The sequence below is a fragment of the Coffea eugenioides genome, chromosome 6, assembly GCF_003713205.1.
Source record: "Coffea eugenioides isolate CCC68of chromosome 6, Ceug_1.0, whole genome shotgun sequence".
NCBI lineage: Eukaryota > Viridiplantae > Streptophyta > Magnoliopsida > Gentianales > Rubiaceae > Coffea > Coffea eugenioides.
The window spans coordinates 17,969,538-17,981,765 of NC_040040.1; the positions used below are offsets into that span (position 1 = coordinate 17,969,538).

The following is a 12,228-nucleotide window of genomic DNA, read 5'->3' on the forward strand; positions in this document are numbered from 1 at the left end:
ATAATCAAAGAATTGAGTACTTTGATCAAAATCAAAATTTGCCAAGTTGGCAGTCTGGATGTTGAAGTTGCAAGTACTTCCAATAACCAATTGACTTCAGTAGACATGAAGGTCGATAGGAAATTGGCAAAACTGCTTTTCTTTCGAGGATATTCCTACTTTTCCTCGATTGCTGTCAGATGGTATCTTAGCTAGCAATCCATCGACTTATTCATCTTGAATACTCTATTAAGTTTTCACAAACTATTCAAAGTTCAAACCAAAGAAAAAGGCTCAAGCTACAAAGATGACGGGCGGAAGTGCAGGTAAACATGTCAATACCATGATGAATAGCTTTGCTGTTAAATTGACTTTTCTTCAGTTTGAATGGAATAATCTTGATTTGAAGATAAACTACATCTTGGTGTCCCAAGGTTACTTCATGTTACTAGTAGAGGTGATTTCACGTCCCATTTGATAATCCTGACTTGTGCTACAAGTAGGATTGTCTAGCAGTCAAATATGCTACAATCCTGTAATCTTATATAGTTTCCTAGTATATTACGCGACATGTCATGTCAGTCGATGCCGGAGAAAGCTCCTCTAGCCACGCAAATTAACATGACCCCGAGAAAAAGATTCAAGCCAAAATTGGACACTTTCCGGGATAATTCGGGAAATATTGCCTGGTGTAGCTATGCGGTTGGAAAATCCCGGGGCAATCTGCTAGCTTATTCCAAGAAGAAACACCAGTCAACAGATTCTGCCTTCAACTAATAAGTACCCTATACCTTTCATCTTAAACCTTATGAAACCAAAGCAATTCTAACAGATTCAAGCTGAGAAAATAAAGAGGTTTCCAAAATTTCCAATTCCCAAATCTTTCCAATGGCCATACTTGATCATTCTACAGTCCAAAGCCAAAACCAAAACCAAAACCAAACCCAAACCCAAGATGCTACCATTCAAGGAACTCATGAAGTAACTGTGGTCATGGTTCCCTTTCCAGCACAAGGTCATCTCAACCAACTCCTCCATCTATCCCGCCTCATCTCCTCCTATAATATACCCGTTCACTACGTTAGCACGGCCACTCATACTCGTCAGGCAAAGTTTCGCGTCCAAGGTTGGGATCCTCTTGCCATTTCCAACATCCATTTCCATGAATTTTCAGTCCCTTCTTATGAAAACCCTCCTCCCAACCCAAATGCCCCAACAAAATTTCCCACACAACTCATCCCAGCAACACATGCATCGTTCAAACTCCGCGAGCCAGTTTATGCACTTCTGCAACAACTTTCAACCACAACCAGGAGATTGGTAGTGATTCATGACTCTCTCTTTCCATATGTCATACAGGATGTGGGTTTAATCCCGAATGCAGAGTCCTACTGCTTTGAGAGCATCTCAACCTTCACTATCTACACAATTGTTTGGGAAGATGAAGGGAAACCTGGACTATCCGAGCCTGAACTACTCGAATTACTTGAAGATATTCCGTCACTGGAAAGTTGCTTCCACCCAGCGCTGATAGACCTTGAAAATTTGCAAAAGAACACCAAGCCAATCAGCTCTGGCGACCTATATAATACATGTAGAGCTATCGAGGGTCCATACCTTGATCTCCTTGCAAAAGCCAAAACAGCCGATTCCAACAAGCAATGGGCTATTGGTCCATTCAATCCAGTTGAGACAAACGACCAGAAAAACTCGAAAAAGAGACACTATTGCCTGGATTGGCTTGACAAACAAGCCACAAACTCAGTCATTTTCGTTTCCTTTGGTTCAACAACTTCACTATCAGACGAAGAAGCCGAGGAGATCGCAAGTGGATTAGAGCAAAGCGGGCAAAAATTCATATGGGTACTCAGGGATGCAGATAAAGGAGATGTCTTCCAGGGAGAAGTTAGGAGAGCTCAATTGCCTGAAGGATTCGAAGAGAGAACTGAAGGAAGTGGAATAGTTGTGAGGGATTGGGCCCCCCAACTGGAGATTCTTGGACATACATCAACAGGTGGATTCATGAGTCATTGCGGATGGAACTCGTGCATGGAAAGCATTAGCATGGGAGTACCCGTGGCTGCATGGCCTATGCATTCTGACCAGCCCAGAAATGCGGTACTGCTGGAAAAGGTGCTCAAGATTGGCCTATTAGTAAGGGATTGGTCGAAGAAAGATGAACTTGTGACATCCATGACTGTTGAAAACGCTGTGAGAAGACTAATGGATTCAGCCGAAGGAGAAAAGATGAGGCAAACGGCAAAGGAACTGAGCAAAGCTGTGAAGGGTTCTGTTATGGAAGGTGGTGCTAGTCGCTTGGAGATGGATTCTTTCATTGCTCATATTCGGAGATGATTTTTTTTTTTTTAGTCATATATGTTTTTTGATCAGGAGAAATTGATTTCATTTGCCTCAATAAAATGTACCATTTTATGCCCAAAACTAGTAGTGGTAGTATAGGCAGCGGAAAACGGCGGCGGTGTCGTTTTGTTGTCTCATATGCCCGGTTTTGTTGGCCAAAACCCAAAAAGACGCACTATGGATTCGGGGAGTGAGAGGGGGATACAGAGGGCCCCTAAAGATTTCGTTTTAAGGTTTGCAAGCAACTGAAGCAACCCCGCGCACTTTCGAAGCATTTACAATTTATTAATTATTATCCCATCCCCCCAACAAACGAAACGAAAAAAAACGACGGGCTGTTGATGTACTCGGGTAACTTTTATAAGTACTTTATTTACTCTATCCGTCCATATTTGGGAAAATTGTTGAAAACATTTTTCATATTTTGTAAAATAATTTTTTTCGTCTCTTACTTTTAAAAGTATAATTTTACGTCCCTTATAAATTTATATTGATTAAATTTGGTCCCTATCTAAATTTCTGATTATTTTTGACTGAAATACACGTTATCATTGTTTAGAGGCAAAATTATCAAATCACATTTCACAAAATAAATTTAATCCCTTATCAAATTTTTCGCATTTGACAAAATAAATTTTTCGCCCCTCACATTTCAAAAAATACTTTTTTTGTCCCTCACATTTCATAAAATAAAAATTTTAATCCCTTATTGATCATGTGTACGAATAGTTTTTTCTTGTTTTTGAAAATTCATATATATGTCTATTTGATTTCATCTAAATAGTACAAATAACGTGTAATTTATCTATATTTGATTTCACTTGAATATACTTATTGTAGTTGTAGGTGAAATCAAATAGAAATATATTATACGTTACTTGTACGTTTATGTGAAATCAAATAAATATATATATAAGTGTTAAAAAAATATTCTTATACATAATCAATTAGGGATGAAAAAATTCATTTGTGAAATATGAGGGACGAAAAAATTTATTTTGTGAAATGTGATGAACTATGAATTGGATTATGTGAAATTTGATTTGACAATTTTGCCTCTAAATAATGATCACGTATAAGGCACGTGAAGGATTCCAGCAAAAAACTAATTGAAAACCTATTTAGGGATCAAATTTGACCAATATGAATTTGTAAGGGATATAAAATTATATTTTAAAAAATGAGGAATGAAAATAGTTATTTTGCAAAATGTAATGGACGTTTTGAATGATTTTCCCTCCATATTTCCATCACTTTTTTAGATCACAACTTTAATGTATATTTCCTCTATCTCACTTTAATAGTTTTATATTTTTTACATGATTTAAAGAGAATTACTTAACATTATTGGAATAATACTAGGGGAAAAAGCCCGCGCCACGCGCGAGAGTTTAGTACCTGTAATTAAAGATAGTTAATAATTATTATTTGATATTTTGTAGTATAAGAATTGAAGTATGACATTTTTATTATGTGATATTAAACAGAAAAATCATAAATTACATATTGAGTCAAAAAATATAATATGCAATGAAATATAATTATAAGATATGATCAACCATTTTGCGTTTAATCTGATAAAATAAAAGATCTACTTATATCTGCTCATGCACTTTAGGGATATTAAAATTTGTTATTTAGTTTGAATTTGATCTTGATATGAGGGCAATCCACCACATTATCTTGTCATATAAGTGAGATTTGAACAATTAGCATACTTGAAGAAATTATTGCCAGTGGAATTTCAGTTCTTGCAAGCCAAATTCTTGAATTTATATTGATTCCAAGGACATATCATCATGAAACCTCCACATTGACGAATCAATCAATTATGATTTATTGTATGATTTAGGACATATAGCAAAGCATCTCCTTCTCGATAGGGGTTACAATCACAAAACATCAATTTTTGACCTAGTTGCGAAAATATACAATAATAACACACTAATCTAGACAAATAATTACCTCAAAAAAATCTTAATCCACTCAATTCAAGAATTAAAAGTAATGAAGTACATACTTTTAAGTAGACAGTTAAACATATTGGGAAATCAAATGAAGTGAAAAATGCCTAAATGGAATCATCAATAAAGTAGCAAACAATTTGAAAATTACAGTAACTAATAGTTAAAACAACAAAAGAAGTAGATGCAATCTATAAATGAAAAAATTTATGATGATAAAATTATTTTAAACCAAAAATAACAATTAATAAATGTGATCTCCTCCCTATCAAGTCTATCTAACATGGACAATTGAATTAAAACACTAAAAGAAGTATTGCACATACAACTTGCAAGATCACATATTTCTTACAACCAAAAAAGTAGATTAGCTAAAGAAAACATACCTATTGAGAAAGATGCTGCAAAATGGGAAAGAGGGGTAGCTAATATAGCAACATAGCCCCCCGGGGTTAGATCACCCGGTCTGCGGCTGGAAAACCACTCGCAAGGTCGTGGGATCGAACCTCACCTAACGCCTGGGTGCGGTTGGGGTGGCGCTGTACTCCAGGCGCAGGGGATTAGTCGGGCCGCCTTCGGGTCTTGACCCGGACACCCCTGTGTTGACAAAAAAAAAAAAAAAAAAAAAAATATAGCAACATCCGAATTCAATAGACTATATGATTGTAATGGAACAAAGTTATAAGTAAATGAAATGAATTTGAATAGATGGGGATTACTATGGCAACGGCCAAGAAACCAAACTTCTCTACTAATCAGCATTAATTGTGTCTTAACATCTATATATCATAAGTTTGCAAATAACTGATGAGAAAGGCTTTAAGAAATTAAGAGACTTGGATATCAATACAATTAAATGATTAAAAGGGTTTTTATGTAATTATACTAAAACACAAGTTGAATTCAATTGTACCCAATGTTCAATCAAATATCGGTCACATGTTAAACTTACCCCTAGCTTTAAATATCTAAGAGGACATTTAAATAATTATTAAAGAACCAAATTAGCTATAATGATTCATATTCAATACTCCAATTGCACTTTAAATACTCTCATATTCCCAAAATAGCCCCATCTTTGCGGTTGAAATATTTGCCCTAAACTCATTCTTATATAGTATAAGGAATTATTAAAGAACCAAATTAGCTATAATGATTCATATTCAATACTCCAATTGCACTTTAAATACTCTCATATTCCCAAAATAGCCCCATTTTTGCTGTTGAAATCTTTGCCCTAAACTCATTCTTATATAATATAAGGATAAGGATATCTTTATTGCTGTCCATAAACCTCCCAAAGTATGAAAGTGTGGTATTTAAGGTGCACCTATGAATGTTGGTCCAAAAGGTAGACATAGCCTGATTTAGGACATTCAAATGTCACAAGATCTTTTGCTAGAATTGCTCTTTAAAAGATAAAAATTTTGATTTTAGAGCACTTTAATAACCAACAATGACGTTCCAATCTTAGCTTTTATCTGACTTGTTAAATCCCTGTGAAACTTTCCCCCTATCTTTATTAAGCAATTCATCCTAGACGATTTTTAACAAATTTAGCAATAAAATCTTTTTTTTTTTCATTAAACATTGTGAAATTACGATCTTAACTTTTATATGTACTATGCATAAGGCTAAGACTTGGGAATTGCTTGGCCCCCATTTTTTTTTTCTTTTTGACGAACGGCAATCGTTATATTAATAACTTGAGTAGTACAAAAGACCCACTGAAACACAATAAAGAATCAAAGGACATCTAGACGCACAATAGAGAATTAATTGAGCAGCTTGCTGAATTTGAGTATTTTATAAATTGATGGTTTTTTCAAGAGTTTAGAATAGAAATAAAGTTGAATTTTTGTGTCAACAAGGATGAAAGGACATTAGGTGGAAAGTGAAGGCGGCATATCCTTTGGTGTAAAAAGTTCTGTGCTTTTTACTAAATAAAAATTCCTACAAAATGTTTGAAAATTTTGCCCATTCCCATCCTTAGTAACTAAAGTTGGTCAAGCGTTAACGCGTTATTGACCAAATGCTAATAGATGGGAGGAGTTAATTGGAATGGATTTCGTATTTTGGTAGCCATAATTGAGAGCCTTCTATTTTCATGAGCTTTATAGAACCTTGGCCTACTTTAGAGGACCAAAATGAGATTCACCCCAAAATCTTTCTAGTAAATGTTTTGTTTTGACCTCCGTTAAAATCCAGCATTATTAGATGGAACTAGGCTGTAATTTTAGAAATCACCCTTTTTTTTTTCCAATTCCAAATCATGTCACTTAAATCTAAACATTCTTGAAATTCTTAAATTAACTCATGAGTTAAATAGGGAGGTGATGTCACAAAATTTAAATCATAGGGGCAAAAGCATGAAAAGCAAAGGAAAGGTAACTAAAACGAGGATGAGGAAGTTTATTTTGTTGGTCTAAGCTTTTTTTAAGCAAAATGTAAACCTTTATTGATAAAATACTGGTAAGGTCACACTCAGTAACATCAGTAGCTTGTACATCAAAATGAACACTGTTTATACTATCACTACTGTACGTAAAGAAGAAATATCATGTCTACCAAAATTTGTGAGAGATGCGGCATTCAAGTCGAATTGGAATAACTTGAGAGTTGAATGAAGAAATTCTTGGTCATATCGAATATCTGTATTGGTAGAGTTAGAGTTTCGTAGATAGAACAAAGAGGTCATGTAACCTAAAAAGTCATAAGCTAAGCTAAGTATCTATTTTACTGCCAAAGCAGAGGGAGATTAGTGTCATTTAACCAACAACTTCAGTTAAACTCGTCAACGATCCGATCGCATAATTCTTCAAGTGTTTCATAAGCTTAATTAGAACTTTAGAATAATATAAAGAAGGGAAAATGCCCAATTTTGTTCCTAAACTTTTTTACCAGTGCCGATTTAGTCCCTAACTTTTATTCCTATCCAATTTCATATGTGAACATTTTTACAGCTTCAATTAAAAATCTCCATGGCAGTGCCACCACTTAAATACTAATTTGATTTTTAATTGACCAACTAAACAAAGGTATTTCGGAGAACGTCACTTACAGGATTATAATAAATCAAGTAAATCATGTAACAAACCACAAGATTGAACTTTAAAAAGGTTTTATCTGGTGATTTTTCACACGATTTAAAAAATTTATCTGGTGTTTTTTTACACTAACTAGTTTTATTACAGTTCCTTGAGTGACGTTTCGATAATACCCTTGTTTAGTTAGTTAATTAAGAGTCAAATTAATTTTTGGTAATGGTGGAATTGCAAAATAGTTCAAGTATCAAACTAGCCAAAAAATTAGGAGGGCCGGAAGAGAGATGGATTAGGTGGTTCGGAGGAAGAGAGTGTAAATAAGAAGTCTCGAATTTAAATCTTCCTACTTACACAAAAAAAAGACCAAAAATAAAAGTTAGAGACTAAATCAACACCAGTAAAAAAAAGTTTAGCGACAAGGTTGGCCATTTTCTCATAAAAGAAATTGGTTTCGAAAAAACGCTCAAAAGAGGACAAAAAGGATTCAATTGAATCAATCCAATCTAAGTCATTGTTAATGGGCTAAGTGCTACTTAAATTGAAAACATAATGCAGTGATTTTTTTACATTAGCAACTTTTAATGTATGCCATGTGTACATGATTTGAATTTCAAATTTATAGTTATATTATGTGGTATGATCTGAACCTGCTAATTTAAAAAAAAAAATTATACACTGACAATGTGAAATAAAGTTGTCCATACATAAATCAGCAAAAGAGTACTCTACCAAAGCAATTCTCGAATCATGAATGCATAGCCCAATTGACGATTTTAGAATTCAAGTGGCCTGTCGGGTATGATTGGGCTTGGACATGGCTTGCTTTACAAAGTAACTCTTGCCGCATGTCGCCATTAAAATCGTCAAAAGAAGCATGCAAATCAGTGTAGTTGATAGACTTTTCCTCTATTCAAACGAGGTTTATACACCACACTCGGGGCATAATAGCACTTAAATAAATGTGTCTTTTGTTGGCATATTAAAACAATCTTATGTTCTTTATCATTGTTTAGCAATTTTTGATCAAATTAGCTTTTAGTAGTTTGAGTATGGCACTGGGCAATTTCTTGTGATGTTTGTTTCTTGTTCATGACATATGGTCTATAAGTAAAGTGTCCTGAAATTGTTCGACTAAGAAGAATGAAGGGTTAAAACTCTTATTCTTATGTGTGAGTGAGGTCAATGTATAATAGCTAAATTTTTCGATCTAAGTGGCTCAGTAATATTCAATTACTTCGAAGATGTACTAATTTTTATGAACATATCCTAGAGCAGGTGCCCAAATACGTAGTATAAATTCAAATGAACAATAAATTTTTTTTTGTTCTCGAGGTACCTCCGATGCTTAAGACAGTATTTAAATTTAGAGAGAATAATTTACAAGTAGTAAATTGTATGTAATAGGCCAGGAGAGGGTAGAATGGGATAACCAAATTTGCCCTCTAATTAGGAGTCTACAAGACTTGTTTAATTTGCTAATAGGGGAGGGTTCTCGGGGACGATTATCGCAGCCCCTCATCCTGAATATTCATTCATATCTCGATTTCCTCAGCTCTTTCCTTGCAGTAAAACTGATAACGACTTCCATTTTGCCCATATTCTATTACGGTCTACAAAGGTATTGTCTGCAAATTAACCAAAAAATAAAAAAGTTATTGTCTGCGTTACCCAATAAACAGCCCACCACCTTAGTGTCCTTATCATCTGTTCCCTGACTCAATTCTTTATTCCCTGTGGAGATCTAATAATTGATTACTTAATTAGATCACAATCAAAATTTGTGAAGCCGGCAATCTAGACTGTCAGAGTTTAATGCACCTTTCAACTTTGTCCGATAACCAATTGCGTTTACTAGACAAGAAGGACAATGGGAAATTGACAAAACTACTGTTCTTTCGAGGATTTTCCAACTTCTCCTCAGTTGCTGTCTAGCAATCCATTGCCTTATTCATCTTGGATACCCCCTTTATAGTTTTGACAAACTATTCAAACCAAAGAACAAGGTTCGAGAAACAAGGACCACAGACCGAAGTTGTGGTGATTGGTTTAAACTTGTCAATGCCCTTGATGGATTGCTTTGCTCTTAAACTGACTTTTCTTCAAGTTTAAATTTAGTGTTCTTGATTTTAAAATAAGTGCATCTTGGTGTCCCAAATTCGCTCCATATCACTAATATGGACATTATAGCCCTTTAGTATTGTGTTTGTTTGGATGCGTACATTATATTATAAAAAATGCTATAATATTATTTCAAAAAATCTTATGGTTCAAAGAGGATTGTCGTCATTTGGAAATTTAGTTATGGACAAAGATCATATAAAAGGTATAGTTAGTGAAGGGCGGAAATAATTTTATATTTCTTGGACTTTTTTGGTATCTCCAGCCAGTTAATTAATCGTATTTTTTCTGGTGTACTATTCCTCAAGCCGCACATATTACGGAACCCGGAGACAAAGCTTGAAGCCACAATTGGACATTTTCTGGTATAATTCGGAAAAATATCGCCTAGTGCAGCTGTGCGGATTGCAAGATCCCAAGGTAATCTGCTAGGTTATTCCAATAGAAAACACCAGAGTCAACAGAATCTAACTTAAACTAAGAAGGACTCGGGAGGAATGGGTCTGAGTGACACGAGGGAGGAAATGTAAGTAAAAAGTCTCGAGTTTCAGACCTTTCACTTAATTTTAAAATAAAATTAAAAATAAAAGGACCCTATAACTTTCATCATACACCTTATACAATCAAAGCAATTCTAGCAAGCTGAGAAAATAGAGGCCTTTCTAACGTTTCCAATGGCCATGGATGATCATTCTAGAGTCCACGGCCAAAACCAGAACCAAAGCCAAAATGGTAGTAGTATTCAAGAAACACATGAAGTAACTGTGGTCATGGTTCCCCTTCCAGCACAAGGCCATCTCAACCAGCTTCTCCATCTCTCCCGCCTCATCTCCTCCTATGATATACCTGTTCATTATGTTGGCACGGCCTCTCACAACCGCCAGGCAAAGGTTCGCGTCCACGGTTGGGATCCTCTTGCCATTTCCAACATCCATTTCCATGAATTTTCCATCCCTCCTTATGAAACTCCTCCTCCCAACCCAAATGCCCCAACAAAATTTCCCACACAACTCTTCCCAGTGTTCAACACATCGATCAAACTCCGCGAGCCAGTTTACACACTTCTGCAACAACTTTCTCGCACAACAAGAAGATTGGTAGTTATTTATGACTCTCTGATGCCATATGTCATCCAGGATGTGGGTTTAATCCTGAACGCAGAGTCCTACTGCTTTCCAAGCACCTCAGCCTTCACTGTATACTCGATTGTCTGGGAACAAGAAGGGAAACCTGGACTATCCGAGCCTGAACTACTCGAAGCACTCGAAGATCTTCCAACATGGGAAAGCTGCTTCCCCCAGGAGCTGACTGACTTTGCAAAATTGCAACAGGATTTTAAGCCAATTAGCTCTGGCTACCTGTTCAACAGTTGTAGAGCTATAGAGGGTCCATACTCCATACCTTGACCTCCATGTTAAATCCAAAATAACCGACTCTGACAAGCAATGGGCTATTGGACCCTTCAATCCAGTTGAGATGAATGGGCAGAGAAACTCGGAAAAGAGACACTATTGCCTGGATTGGCTGGACAAACAAGCGCCAAATTCGGTCATTTTCATTTCTTTTGGTTCAACAACTTCGGTGTCTGATGAAGAAGCCAAGGAGATCGCAACTGGATTAGATAAAAGTGGGCAAAAATTCATATGGGTACTGAGGGATGCAGATAAAGGAGACGTCTTCCAGGGAGAAGATAGGAGAACTCAGCTGCCAGAAGGATTTGAAGAGAGAATTGAAGGAAGGGGAATTGTTGTGAGGGATTGGGCGCCCCAACTGGAGATTCTTGGACATTCATCAACAGGTGGATTCATGAGTCATTGCGGATGGAACTCGTGCATAGAAAGCATTAGCATGGGAGTACCCGTGGCAGCATGGCCTATGCATTCTGACCAGCCCCGAAACGCGTTACTACTGGAAAAGGTGCTCAAGATTGGTCTAAAGGTGAGGGATTGGTCGAAGCAGAATGAACTTGTGACATCCATAACTGTTGAAAATGCTGTGAGAAGATTGATGGATTCAGCTGAAGGAGAAGAGATGTGGCAAAGAGCCAAACTATTGAGCAGAGCTGTGAAGGATTCTGTTATGGAAGGTGGTGTTAGTCGCTTGGAGATGGATTCTTTCATTGCTCATATTCGTAGGTAGACTTTTAGTTCACCCAAATCGTAATCTTCAATCAGCAGGAATCCTGAGTAATAAAAATTGTAACTTGTTAAGTTAAATCAATTGCAATGAAATTTCTATTATACTGCCACTGATCAGCTTTCTAATAGTATTAATTTCGACTAATCAGACACTTTGCTCTTGTGATTCGACACTCTTCACTTGTTCAAAATCTTTGTAGTCCACTACATGATTCAAAGTAGGGCAAATTACACTTTATCCTCTGTGGTTTAGTGTTTTATTACATAACCCCTTATGATTTCAAAATCTATACATAATCCCCTATGATTTCAAAATCTTTACATAACCCCCTTATAATTTGGATCAAAGTGTCAAAGTGACGAAATTTGTAATTTATGACGGAGTCAACTAAAATGTCAAAAATACCTCTATGTAAAGTTGAAAATTATTTATTAACCACATGGTGTTATGTATATATTTTGAAAACCACAAGAGGGTTATTGTAAAGTATTAAATTATAACGGGGTTATATGGTAAAATATAAAATTATACGGGATTAGAGTGTCATGTATTTTATGTCTATATGTTTTGGTTATTTCAGCCATTTTAGTTTTTAAATAAGGGCAATTTCGATATTTTTATAG

The 12,228-nt window shown here is 35.7% G+C and overlaps 1 protein-coding gene and 1 pseudogene across 1 annotated transcript; both read left to right on the forward strand.

Annotated features, from left to right (window-relative positions):
* The first annotated feature begins 867 nt into the window (after positions 1-867).
* On the forward strand, positions 868-2,356 carry LOC113776153 (zeatin O-glucosyltransferase-like). Its single transcript, XM_027321253.1, has one exon. The coding sequence runs from the start codon at positions 868-870 to the stop codon at positions 2,332-2,334; it is 1,467 nt and encodes a 488-aa protein (XP_027177054.1). The 3' UTR covers positions 2,335-2,356.
* A 7,751-nt stretch (positions 2,357-10,107) lies between these two features.
* LOC113775048 lies at positions 10,108-11,715 on the forward strand (annotated as a pseudogene).
* The last annotated feature ends 513 nt before the right edge of the window (positions 11,716-12,228 follow it).

What these genes read in the sequence shown, in the direction of transcription:
- LOC113776153 (XM_027321253.1), top strand. Translation starts at nt 868, where the DNA reads ATGGCCATACTTGATCATTCTACAGTCCAAAGCCAAAACCAAAACCAA.